The sequence below is a fragment of the Megalops cyprinoides genome, chromosome 6 (genome assembly GCF_013368585.1).
Source record: "Megalops cyprinoides isolate fMegCyp1 chromosome 6, fMegCyp1.pri, whole genome shotgun sequence".
Taxonomy (NCBI): Eukaryota; Metazoa; Chordata; class Actinopteri; order Elopiformes; family Megalopidae; genus Megalops; species Megalops cyprinoides.
In genome coordinates, this window is record NC_050588.1 from 28,792,096 (window position 1) to 28,806,368 (window position 14,273).

Consider the following 14,273-nt stretch of genomic DNA (forward strand, 5'->3'; position numbering starts at 1 on the left):
CTCCTTTTCTGTTCATGATCTCAGTGCATTGTGATTTTAATATGTTCTCATGTCTTTTCCAAGTGTAACCAATGTCTCGAACCTGTCAGGTGTATTACACTTCCATGTTCCCGAGCACAAGCACGGTCCTTCCCTATTCCCAGTGCTGTTACCTCCTTGTGCTATAATAATCCAAAGCTAACGATGCGAGAACAGTGCAGCGGGGTATTCTAATGTCTCAATTAAAAACTGTCCAATCAGACCTCCCTGGGCTGTCCCAGTTGTCTGTTAGAAAACAGTGCTGGAAAACAACACCTCCTGAATAGCAACAAATATATCTGGCTAAATTGTCAAAATGAAGCAGATGAATGAGTGTATGAAAGCACTGAATCTCATAGAAAAATCTCATTTGATAATTTGTCATTCTGTAACAATGAGGTTCTGAGAGGAGATGCTTATTTATCGGGCTATATATGTTGTGCATGTAAAGCTATAGGGAAAATTTTCATTCTGGTGGGCAACGATTATGTTGAATGGAAACTGCACACATAGTAAGAATAAACCAGGATCTAAACTGTGGGACAGAACATCTTTTACCTGAATATGGGGATTTTTCTCCATACATTATCTGATATAGTGGGATGTTTTTGAGAACACATGTGTGTAGGTGTACATTTTGCCCTCACAGACTAAGCTATGCCTCAGCATAATACTGTAGCACTTTATGTAGTGGAGAACTTGTTTTCAGAGGCTTTTCCTGTTGACGTTTGCTATGAACAAAGGATCTTGCTTTGCATGGGCAATATTAAGCTTTGTTTCTACACCAGTTTTTATACAACTATCCTCATAACAGAGCTTCTCAAATGTGAAGAAGCCAAGTGTGGAATAAGTGTGAAAATTGGGTCGCTGTAATTTGTTAAAGCGGTGTGTCTCTTATTATAGTGCAAGACTCTGACTGTAAATGCAGCGTGGTCTTGGGAGGGATGTTTTGTCGTGGATACCAGATGGACGGAGTGTGTGTGGGAGGTAGGGAAGGCAATGTGGAAGGAGAGGGGGGGAGATTTCTAGACCATTTTAGTCCTCATTTTCGTTATAGTTTGTGCAGTGCAGCACAGTAGTGCACATGGCCCCGACGACTGTGGCTGCACTGAGGTGCCTGCATAATGCAGAATGACCTTCGCTCTGGAAACATGATGGAAAACGCCACTTCCCCTGCACCAGAAACCTGATAAGAGGAGGGGAAGAGGGGAAAAAAAAAAAAAACTAATGCAAATGGAAGTGATTCCATGATCGAGCCCCATCCCTCAGCTGCCACGTCTTGCTGTTATTTTTGGAAGCAGAGACCCCTGGAGAAGAGGATATTCCAGGATTTTTAATGATTTACTTTTAAATGTAGCCAGCCCTCATTGGACAGATCTGCCTCACTACTCCACGCTACCTCACTCACTCTCAGTGACTGTTATACAAACTGCAGTGACCAGGAAAAGGTCACAGTCAGCCATTCACTTTGCTCTCCTGAAATTTTTCCTGTGGTTTGCCTTACCATAAATCAGTCCAGCTGCTTTTATTTTATATAGAGCCGTGTCATGGTGACCGTGGTGAGGTGAGTGTTTGACAGTCTCTCAGATCATAAAAGCCCTGAACTTCAGCTATAAGAAAAAGCTTAGTGCCGGAGAATATTGCTGGCAGTGCAAACAGTCCATCCTAGTGAACAAATGGAGCTGGGGAGGTGGATGATAAGGAATTTAATTTCAACTTAGATGACAAAGATGAAGGAAATCATTGAAAAGAAAAAAAAAGGTATCCCACAGGAACTGTCAAGAAACAAAAAGTTCTTGACAGTGTTAATTATAGAAAGAAAAGTTCATTTTCATGGTAGTCTCTAAGGGGAATCAGAGCAGTCATCTCATACTGTCTTGGATGAGTGGCACGCAGTCCTGCTGCAAATTCATTTCTGGATAATGAAATGAGACCTTAATTCTGATCTCTCTCTAGGGGTTACCTAACCCATAAGCCCTGCCTGTGCCGCGAGGTTTCCAGGGGCGGAGTTCAGCTGTAGGTCAGATGTACCTTTTCATCTCATAGAGTTCAGGATGCCGCAATGCATTTCATTGTCTTCTCCAAACCAACAGCCACCAGAGGATATATTACAGCAAATAGAATTCTCCTGGAGCTGGTCATTAGCTAAGACTCCGAGATTTATGTTCAGAAAATAATTAGCATATTTTCATGGGGGGGGGGGGTGGAATTCACTGGTGGTAGTCAGCGGACTATAAATTCTTCAATGAGTTTGTTTCCTCCTGTTTCCAGTGGCTGTGGGTGAGGAATGGCAAGACAGGAAGCGAGAGGTTTATGAGACAATGAGACTTTGTTTATACTGGGAATATATCTGATTTTTTGACACATCTGTTCTTTTTTGACCCGTGAAAGCTCTTGCTGAATGGCTCAGTCAAAATCTGTTCCAAACCACCTCTGGTGGTAATTTTTGGATTTTTCTGGGACTGAATTTCAGTCAAAACATTCCAATCTGCCACTCTGTCCTGAATGCAGATTCCTGTGACATTTGACAAGGTTTTGTAGTCCTGGCATGACACTGTAGAGATTATTAGCCTTCTGTCATTGATCACTATCATGCTGTCGCAGTGAAGGCTGCCAACAGCAGCCACCTTAGGTGACGTTGTCTGCTCATCATACTTTGTGTCTTCCCTGTCGCACAACATTTGCAGGACTAAAACAATAAATGCAGCTGTATTGCATGGATTCCAAACATTTTTAATAGGTCGTATAATGTCTGAACATGAGGTGAGACAGTGATCTTAGTCTGGACACACAGAACTGGACGTGTGGCCCATGAGAGAATGAGTGTGACAGTGAGAAATTCTGGATCTCAAAAAATCAGATTTGCCAGTAAACAAGGCCTAATTTGACTTTAATGGCCCAAGGCTAAGGTTAAAGATCTGTGCTGCGGTGCTTCGGTGCTTTTTAAGAGAGTGATTTGAGTGAATAAGCAATATGAGGAAATTAACATTAGAGTCCACAGCAAGTTAGCCGAGGCTGTCAGCTCTGTCAGCAGCAGAGAACAGGCTAGGAGGAGGAAGGACAGGGCTTTGTCTTGATGCAAGGGCATTGAAAGGCTGGCCTTTGTCAGGGCGACTTTTGGGAAAATGGGGAGAAAGAAGAGGTGGCAAGGGCCAAGTGCTCAAATCAGGGAGGTCTGGTCATCTGTCTCTTCTCTCCAATTGCTGGGTTTCCCCTGTATTAATCTTAAACTGCATTGCAGCTGGTTGATGAGCTGAGTGGAGACAGCTGTGTGTATGCAGATCAGCACCGAGCAGTTCCAGTTCAGGCTGCTGCAGGGACTGTCTCTGGGCCTGGAGCTTTTGACACAGGTCCCCACAGGTCTGTGGATTGAAAAAAAATGGAACTCTCTTGTGAAATATTCCTGACCTTCTTAGTTACCAATCTTGTACCAATCACTGACCAGTGAGCTATCTTTGTATTCCACTATGTGCAATTAAGGAAGTAATCTGCCACTAACAATAATCTTTCAAGCACCATCAATGCATGGAGCTAGATGGATAAAGATGTGCTTAAATCCGAAACTTGATGCTTAAAATCAGCAAACGGTAGCTTGATGAAAGCTCCCCATCTGTTCCCATGTTCCTTAAGCTAAACACTTGTTTGCACAGATGGGGACAAAATGATATAGACACATATTCTCTGTTTACAGACAAGAACATTGAAAGCAGGCAGAGAATTAGGACTGTGGACAGATGAATGATTTTATGGATATGCGTGTGCTGTGACAATCTGGGGTCGGTGTTTTACATGGAGCAGCGCAGCCTAAGAGCCAGTCACTGTTTTAAAGCAACAAAAATGATTAGATAAGAAAAAGGCTCAAAACAGAAGAATTACAGAGGGAAAAAATCTCCAGTACAAACCCCAGCAAAATGAATCAAAAGTAAATAATCTCAAAGACAAAAGTTCAACGTTGGGAAAGCTACTGTCTGACCTCAGATCTTTTTTGTAATAGAACCCATAGCTTCTCCTTCCTTCACTTCTGAGTGTAAGCAGAGAGCCCTTTAATGCCAGAAATTATTGCTTGTCAATTGGCAACAGATGGCAGTAATTTCTTTTCCCACTAACAGGTAAAGTGTAAAAGTGGCCAGGAGATGGCAGTATTTTAGCCACACCCACATGCTGCCTACTCAGCCACCACACAAATTGTACTTTTTCACTTTTGTCTTTACCATTGTTCCACACAACATAGTTGTTTCCTCCTAAGGAGTTCTTTTCCAGTTATGTTACTTTTTTTAAATGTGTAGTAATGTTGTCATCAGAACGATATGATATACTGCAGTGTAAGGCAGACACTCTCATGATCTGTGGGACAGAGCTCTAGTTGTCAGTGCAGTCCTTGGTGATTTCATTTAAATCTGAAGTCCTGTCTTTTTCCTGGCTGGGGGGAGATAATGGTAACTCAGGACATTCTGACAGAATGGATGTGTCTAGACATCTGCAGGGAAGGAGGGGGGAGGACAGAAGAGAGGCAGGGAGATTTGGGGGTTTGTATTTCCTTCACCTCCACACTGACTCCAGATAGAAACCCAATCTCTGAGCCACTGGGAATGGGTCAGCTTTGAGAACGGAAGGACACACAGATGCACATAAACACTGACAAAAACACCTTATCCCCTGTCCAGACCTAGAACTTATCTGACAAACTTTTCCTTAACAAAAGAAAAAGAAATTACTTTAAAAAAACAGGTCATTTTGCCCAGCACAGGAGTTTTTTTTATTATTATTTTTTTTTTAAAAGAAACTGTTGTAGCTCTGTTGCCTTTTGTCCCAGTGACAATAATTCAAAGGGCAAAGACTTTATTCAAGCGATACACTCAAAAATGAAGCACTCTCCCCTACCTTCTTTCTCTCTGTCTTCCTCTCCGCAGCTGGGTTTCCGAAGTAGGAGTTACCTTAAGCCAATACTTGCCCCTAGAGGTCTTCATCTCAGAAGTGATTAAGCAAATCGGGCATCCCTGGTTTTTATATTCCCTGAGACTCGCCTTCTTTTTCCCTGTTATTTCTTGTCATGGCCAAATTGATTTAAAGCGTAATAGATTGAACACATTTTAAGGATTGTTTCTTACAATGCTGTAAGTGCTAGTAGGGAATGTGTGTCAGTGTCTGTGTCAAACCGTGTGGCTATGTGCTGTAGCCTTGCGTGTTTGAAGCGCCGTCTCTGAGATCCAGCAGCAGGGGGGTGAGGAGACCGGAGGCTCTAATTGGCAGTGTTGCAGAGAAGAAGAGATTGGGGAAATGGAGGACCTGAGGCGGGTTCTCAGGACCTGTTCCTGTCAGACCTCTGTCAGGCCCCGCTTTCATCTCCTCTCCCTGTGGAATCGGCACAGAGGACTCAATTAACACTTTGCAGTGCTCTCTCCCCCCCTTAGGCTGCAGAGGACATCTCGCTTAAAGTGTGCAGATTAAAAGAATCTCTGAGGATTAAGGGGAAGAGTTGATATTGGAGGGCAGAGACGATCTCAAGTAGCATTTTTATCTGTCGTTTTCAGCATCGGGAAAATGGCTGTTCCAGTAAAGCGATCCTCTGACCTGACACTAAGCCTCAGACCTATATTTAAGACCCACAGCTCAGTGTTCAATTTTGATACAGTTTATAGACATTTTCCACTCTAGAGCTGGAACCAGGCTAGGATAAGATGGAGCTAAAGCAGGCCTGGTGCTACAGCATTGTCCATTGCATTACCTTAAAACATCCTGAATGTGCTTGTCTGGCGAGATCACAACGACTGTCTGGACTTATTCTGCAGTCTATGGCTGAAGTTTTCCCAGGAAAAAAAAGATATACCATAGACACCGCGTTACCTCTGTCTACCTCTGCTTGCAGTCTGTGACCGGCGACAGCAGCCGGCTCCATCCTTACTTCTGTGTTCATCTCCTCAGCTCACTGACTCGCCCACAGCTCAGTCAGTAAACAGGCCAGTGCCAGGAACACCACCAGGCTGAACTGATGCAGTTCAGCAGAATAAGAGGGATAATGGAAAACCACATGGAACCTGGACTGAGTGAGTCAGTCCTGGTACAGCTCTGCAGTGGAAGTGGATTTGAGGGGACTAAGGCAGGGTGGTGATGAAACAGGCAGGAGGTTGCAGGGGTCATGTAGACTCTGGTGTGTGTTTGCAGCACCTGCCCTGCACCACTATAGCTGTCTGCTGACCCTCACTCCCACTCAGTGCCATGGCTCTGTCGTGCAGCAATGAAGGATTTTCAGTAACAAACCTGCTGTTTTTTTTTTTACACAGTGTGGTCTCAGTTCTATAGCTGTGTGGACGTTGGAAATGAAGCACAGCTTTATTGGTGCACAGCGTATATATATGTTATTTCCTTTGCTGAGCTCCAGGCGTTTTTGTACAGATGTCTGTTTGTGTAGTGACATTCTGTACATCTGTTTTGCTGAAATGGGGAACTGTAGCCCGGAGTTATTATTGCCTGGGGTTATTGTGGGCCCGCATAAAAAGCATAGTTTCAAGATGTCACAAGAAAAATGATCTACTTTTGATTTATTTATGAATATAAAATATATGTTACTGTCTGTCATGTATCAGATGGCAGGGCTTACATCCTACTAGCAGTATGTTTCTCAGCTTTATTACCGACATGTCATGGATGGGTCTTGTGTGTCTAAACTACAAGATCAGCTAAAGAAAAGGCCTCTCAAGGGTATTCTGTAGTCTTAATATTATTAGTGTTTGTCTTGGCCAGCTGGCCAGGTGTGTGCGGGTCTGTGCGATGGCTCCAGCTGCTCGTTGGGTCCCGCTCCACGGAGCCGCAGCGTCTCGCCATGACGGTTTATTTACGGCGGGGTGTTTGTTTGGCCGCGGTGATTGATTTGTGATGAATCCGCTGAGAGCGCGGGTCAGGCGTTAATGAGCTGACAGCAGTGCGCCGAGGCCCCCGTCGAAGTGGCGGCGGGAGACGCTGGCAGATGCCGAGTCGCGGAGAGAGAGAGGGCAGGGCCGCCGCGAGGTCGGGGATGGCCGATCAGCGGAGGTAGCAGGGCACAGGAGGAGGGGGGGTGGGCGTTCGGATCATCTCCGGCAGGGGGCAAAACGTGTGCAGAACCAGAACATATCTGCAGCAGTACTGCCCCAGTGGCGGACTGACAGGGCTAATGCCAGGGTTAGAGGCATGGGGGGGGGGGGCATCCCGCAGAGATGCCAGGAGGCAGACAGACATCCTGTTGGCACATCTTCTTTTCACCACGCATTACAGGGTTAATCGCATTGCCATTGAAAGCATTGTCATGTAGTGTCACGAGCTTATTTGTTTGGATGCGTTTCAGTCATTAACACTGTCGGTGCAGCTGTACTAGCGGCTTTGCTTGGGCAACGGTGTAACACAGTGGTTAGGGCCAGAACGTTGCAGGTTTGATTCCCAGCTAGGGAAGCTGTTGCTTTAACCTTGAGCGAGCCTCCTGACGGGCAGTGCTTCAGTAAATATCCATCTGTGTAAAGGGATAAAATTTAAGCTGCGTGACTCTCTCCGCGTATGGGCTGCTGCCAAGCAGATAAATAACCTAATGTAATGCTTGTCTTCCCAGCCCACCAGCGAGGAGGACCTTTGTCCTATCTGCTATGCACATCCAATCTCTGCCATCTTCAAGCCCTGCTCCCACAAGTCCTGCAAGTGAGTTATCAGCACTTTACATGCCAGCCTCGTGGCGACCCTTCCCATATTTTACTCAAATGCCGCAGCTGTTTGATTAGATCTGGGTTATTGTTACTTACTTAGGAAATTAATATGTGGCAGTCATCTACTTGTAATATTAATGGATGTTTGTGGTTACTTAGCACATATTAGCGTAAATGCTTTATTGGGGAATGCAAGTAACATTTAATAAATCTATCTGACGTCAGTTCCATATCCATGATTGGGCACTGTGTGATATAGTGGTGATAACAGTGAACTCTGGAACATGCTGAACATTGCTAATGTACACACGGGCAAGGTACTTTTGCTCAGATTTTCCAGCCTAAAACAAACTGTACACATAAGTCAGAGATTGTGTACATTTTTAAATTGTGAAGTACACATAGATCAGAAACTGTATAAAGTTTTAAATGGTAGGCATCTTAAGTTTCCTTTGGTAAGGGTTTCTGTTAACGTATTGATATATTGTCCTATAGACTAATACCTCTGCAAAGTTAAATCTTTGACGTAAGTAAAACCATGTGTTTAGCTTAGTGCCTTGATCCTTGAAAGAAAGGATCCTTGAAGAAATCCTTGATTTCTTCACACGAATTCAGACACCCAAAAAGAAAAAAACCAAGTAAAACTGAATTTATGACAATTTAATATGTGGTTCATTCATATTTTAAGCATATAGACATCTAAGAAATATTTGTAAGATAATTGGCCAGGTGATTTTGGCTTTTTTGGAACTGAGATATGATTAAAGTCATAAATTTTCTTGCATCTCTCACAGAGCCTGTATTAACCAGCATCTGATGAACAACAAGGACTGCTTCTTCTGCAAGGCCACCATCACTGGCGTGGAAGACTACAGCAAGCCGGCCTCCTCTTAGCACCCCTCCCGAGAGCATACACCAGACGGAGGGGCTGCCTCACACACATGCAGCATACACACCGCACCTCTCCCTCACACTCGCATACAAACACATGCACATACACACACCCATATATCACACCTTTCCTTCTGTCTCTCACACACACACACACACACACACACACACACACACACAGACACACACACGCACACGCACATATATACATACACATACAACACCTCTCCCTCACACATACACACACTTCCCTGGTCACCTTCCACACTCACTCCTCCCTCAGGGCCCACCTGCTGTCGGGGTCCCAAAGCCCAGAGCCCTGGTGTGTGTCTATGTGTGTGTGTGTGCGTACGCATGCGCACGAGTGTGTGTGTGTATGTGAGTGTGTATGAGTGTGTGTGTGTGTGTGTATGAGTGTGTGTGCGTGCGTGTGTGTGCGTGTGCGTGTGCGTGTGCGTGTGCGTGCGTGTGTGTGCATGTGTGTGTGTGTGTGTGTGTGTGTGCAGCAGCATAATGTACCAGAGGATCACAGGTACAGCGCCCTTCAGTGCCTGTCATTGCTATGTACAGTGAGGGGAAAAATAAAATAATGTTAAAAAAAAAAAAAAAACAGAAATAAAAGCAAACAAAACCCTCTTTCCTTCAGGTTCTCTGTGGGCTGCTCAGGGTTGGTGCTGGGATGAAATAATTGGCAGCAACAGGCGGGTTTTTTTTTTTCTTACATGAACGAAAGCCCAGTTTGACCGTGTCTCCACAGCGGGGCGAAAGGAGCGGGATATGAGGAGCTGGGGGAGTGACACCTGCTCGGTGAGCCGGGCAGGAGTGACGGAGGAGAGGCGGAGAGAGATTATCCATCATTACGGCCCCCCCCTTCTCCGCTGCAGCTGCCCCCCTTCACCTCTTCCCATGACCACTCTTTTCAATTAGTCTCTCTCCGGGCATCAATCATCACCCTGCCCCGTCTTTTCACAGGCAAACTGTTGTCTGAAATGAACAGGGCCCCTTCCAACCGGCAGTTTCTTATTTCCAGTAGCTCTCAGCGTCACCATCCTCACCCGTTCAGTTTTGTTTTGAACGAGTCTAAGCTCATGTTTTGTGGGGACCGGAATATTGGGAGGGAGACCAGAATGCTGGTGAATATCTCTGTTGTACGTATATCCTCATATTTTCCTTCGGTACGCATCGTTTGCTGTGTAAAGACTGTGTTGCACATCCTCATGAAGTCACCTCGTCTCCCGCCCTGCCCTCTGCAACCCGCTATATTGGGTATGAATTATATTTCACCTTTCGCCATGCTTTCACATTTTAACCTGCTGTCACCCCCGTTTGTCATGATTCACGGCAAATTCGTCCATTTTTCCGATGAGAAATGTCACTCAGCACGCCCTCACAGTGAGCAAAGTGCTTTTAGACTTATTTGAACCTATCGTCGTTGTTACCGGTAATAAAATTACGTCCGTGTGATTTCTCACCCGCCCTCCTGCCCGAAAGCCGCTCCTCTCTGAGGTAATGGCAGGGGGTGGGGGTGGGGGCGAGGCCGGGGGGTGGGGGGTGGGGGGCTGCACCACCTGGGGTCCCTGGGGGAGTGTGCCCACTGGAACGGAAGCTTGCTTGATACGCGTTAGTGAAGTAAACACAAGTAAAACTCAGCGCACATCCACTGAATCGCCAATCCCTTTTTAGAGAGTGATTGGTGCAGCACTGATGTATGCTTTTATACACCAAAAAAAAAAACAAAAAGACTTAGTGTTGTTCTGAGGGGCTGTTACACTCATTGGGATCGATGATTTGGGAATAGCAAGGGTTGTGGCGTCTGGTCAAATGGACTGGGGGATAATAGAAGTGAACCAGTGACAAGAGGGTTTGGGGATAATGTAGGGTGGGGTTCGGGGGTTGTGTGACGTGATCAGTTTGGGAACCCCTGACACAGACAGTATACCTGTATGTGAACACAGGTGTGTGTGTGTACATGTGTGTGTGCGTGTGTGTGTGCATGTGTGTGGTGTGTGATGTTGCTGAGATTTCTATGAAAGTCAAGGGTCCCCAGCCTCAGGTTTTTGCTTTGCTGGCCGAGAGAGCTGTAGGTTGTATAAGCAATACTAAGTGGACTGTTGATGGCTTTTGTTTTCTTTTTTTTCTTTTTTTTTTTTTTTTGGAGGGGAGTGGTTTATTGCTTTTTATTTTCCCTTTGTGAGAGTGCACATATATTGATGGTGTAACAGCATTAAATTATTTATCCTAAGCTGTTTGACTGCTGTAGTTTTTTTGGCATGAGGCAGAGAGCAGAGGCTTTGCAGGGGAGTGATTCGCAAAGGGACAGAGGTAGACTTCACTGAGGACTGAGCTGGATAAAGTGCTTTGAGAATACGCTGGATTCATCCATTTGAAAGCCTCACTCATCTGAGCCACAGAACAAAAAATGCTGGAGTACAACTGGTCCATGAAAAGGGAAAGGTCATACCACTACGTTGTATTTTTCAACTATTGTAATTCTTGTATGCCAATAAATGTGAGTTGACGTTGGTTACTTCTAATACTGAGCTACAGCTTGCATCCTCAGTGGCCTTCATTATAACAAACCTGTAGGCTGACCCTTTGAGCCCATCTTGAGCACAGGCCCGCTGGCAACCACAGCATAATGACAGGATGGTCTCCCATCTTTGCTAAATTAGTGATAAACCCGTATCCTCCTGAAAGGCGCCGCGCCTTTGGATCTTCCATTTCATCTGTGTCTAGGTCCCAGCCCTGCGGCCAGCTCTCCCTGCCTGTCCTTGTGTACGCTGTCCAGGTTGGCAGCAGTCATGAAGGAAAGGCATAGTAGCGGCAGTTTTTATATCTGTCCTCCCAGTGTCCCTTGCACCACCTCCTTCTCCTCCCACCCTCCCTCATCACGCCCCTCCAGCCGGGTGAGGAGCGAGGCCCCCGTTCACCATTGATCCGGCGCACAGAAACAGAACCCCAGGCATAGTGCTGTGGGGTTTTATAGATCGCCTACAGAAATAGCCACCCCGAAGAAAGGGGAGAGGGACAGAGGGAGGGGAGGGGAGGCCAGCACAAGTTAATCCTCCCCCTGCGGGGCACTGATAGCGCTTTGCGTGTATTTATAGAGGAACAAGAGCCATCCTGCTCCCTGATCAATAGCTACGAGGACTTGACATGACCTGTCCACACCGTTCAGGAGAGAGCTCTTCCCCTCACGCCGCCCAAGGGTAGAGGATGAAGTCTTACAATGTGTCGCCTCGGTAAAGGATTGCTGGAGACAAACTGTCTTGCGCAAAGCAGAGATATATGGGTGTGCTTGGAAGCATTCTCATTTGAAACATTGTACCAACAAGTCATTTGGCATTATAAATACCCTTGTCTGAAATTTATAACAGCGGTATTTCATAGTGTGTGTTAACACTGATCCAGTCCAGGGAAAAAATGGCAGGGATTCCAGAGAGCTGCACCGAGTTGAAACAGAATGTGTTTGGAACCTGAGAATACCCCACTGCTGGTTTCTTTCACTTCATTGTACAGTATGTTTCATTGATAATCCATTTCAGTTTCAAAAAACTGCATGCCTTAAACCAAATTACTCTTCTAATAACACCATTTTGAAACATGTTAATACCTTCATAAAGATTTCTGTTTCGAAATACAAAGACTCTAGAAAGATGAGTTGAACACCAAATGAACCAAACGCTAGACTGTCCTTGCCTCACCTAGTGTGTCAGCCATGATGAAGTGGATGAATGAAAAGTTCTTCCAAAGTTCTGGCCTTTGCAGCAATGCTCTGCTATGACCGGCACTCGACACAGTGCTTACCTGGCTAGAGAATGCAAAAGCAGAGTTATTACAGCAGTATTCACTCCACAATGCATAGAGAAAGATGTCCATTCAAGTCTCTGAAAACTGATTTGGCACACTTGTCCCTACGCACAGTTCAAAATTCACTGCTGCCATTCACATTTATGGGTTTGGCATAAGGTGTTTACCTTTGTGTATGAAAACCTAGATTATTTGGGTCTCCGAGATGCTTGAAACACTTTAGACTTTTAAAGGTGTCTTGATGAATTCATGTTTACTATCAGAGAAGGACATTACCGTGCTTAAAATTTAAAATGTGTATTCTGTTTTTTTGTGCATTGTTAAATAATGTACCTCCAAGAAAGACTGTGAAAGTGAGAAATAAAATTAAAAAATATCAGAATTTGTATTTCATATACTGTCCTGCACAAGTAAGGCTGTCCATCCTTGTTCATCATCACCCACAATACATTTGATTCCACAGTGGTTTCCACAATGAAAGGATTTTCTATGATAACAACATAGCAAAGCCTGTATACTTCCCATATAGATCTCTGTCCCTGTCACTGTAAAATTAATCATGTGGTGAAGGTAGGAAGGAACACAGAGATAGGTGGTGTGTCACAACACTCGTACAAAGACCACATAGTTTGTCAACCCAAATATGCCATCTAGTGGATAGAAACAGTCATCAGAAAAGTACATGGGAACTTGGGTAAAAAAAAAATAGATGAAAATAAAAATCTAACCAAGCTCCCCATCTAGTGGTGAAAACAGTTGAGTTATAAAGTCCATAAAGCACTTGTGCATAGATGTTTACCTTACTGTGGGGTAAATTTACTGCCATTACACAATTGGTCTGTGTTGGTAACTTTGACATGGATGGCATTAGTGTGAGTGTTTACCTTGTTGATGCTGGATATACCTAATTCATAGAATATCTTTGTTATTGTGAATATCCTAGTTCACAATATTTTAAATTATTTTTCAATTATTGTAGTCTATCATAAATTCAAAAACTGTTTGAGTGTTAACTGTTTGAATGTATTGGCTATTAAAAACAAGTACACCTTAGACACACAATGCATTCTAAATAAGGAAATAAAAGAAGCTGGGAAGTGTTTGTGAAAGCAAGTGTCATCCACAGTTTAAAACACAATGGGATATTCAGCCCTGGTCTATGTAGTAAAATGATTCCAACATAGATTACAGATAAATACAGTGATCACATGTAAGGATGCAGTGCAAACAGCTAATCAAAGTGATCATGTACTCAAAACACATTGTACTTTAGGGAATGTTTCAGAGAGATCTTGAAATATGCAGGATTGCAGCACACCAGGGATCCAGTTCCTGCATACAGCTTGTCTCGCAAACATTGCTCATGCTGTTTGAATTTCTGCGAGGCACCCTAAAAAAAAGAAAAAAAATTGTGCAGTACGAGATGATATCTAACATCACGTCAGTGTACGTACAGCTCCTGTTCATCAAACAGACTAATTTACTGCGTGTATGTAAATGATTCCACACACGTGAATGTTGTGGTGTGTTCCAATTCAAAGGGGGGAGTTTCAGCCAAAGACATCCTCTTTTTCCCCTTGTTAATGGCGTTCTTTACTTTAAATACAGTTCAAGAGTTGTACTAAGCTCAGAGTTGTACATATGGCTCAGCTGAGTCAGTAAATGATCTACCACCAGGGGGGTACGTAGCATTAATAACGAAGTCACAAGCTTACCTGTGAGTTCCACAAAAATACACACAAAAAGGTGATATATTACTTTAAAATAACTGTACACAATATTTTGAGGAATCCTGCAAAATATAAAATTATTATGTTATTCATGTTTAAATGCAATATAGAGTTCAGACATCTGTTTCTTATCCTCATCATGATGTCAGAATGA

General features: G+C 44.2%; 1 protein-coding gene across 3 annotated transcripts in view; it reads left to right on the plus strand.

The window, feature by feature from the left end:
* Positions 1-8,675, plus strand: part of LOC118779409 (E3 ubiquitin-protein ligase RNF123) — a 103,266-nt gene extending 94,591 nt beyond the window's left edge. For all 3 annotated transcript variants that reach the window (XM_036531511.1, XM_036531512.1, XM_036531513.1), the window contains 2 exons: positions 7,598-7,683; positions 8,483-8,675. In XM_036531511.1, coding sequence (XP_036387404.1) covers positions 7,598-7,683; positions 8,483-8,582 — 186 coding nt within the window. In that variant the 3' untranslated portion in view covers positions 8,583-8,675. The remainder of the gene's footprint in view (positions 1-7,597; positions 7,684-8,482) is intronic.
* The last annotated feature ends 5,598 nt before the right edge of the window (positions 8,676-14,273 follow it).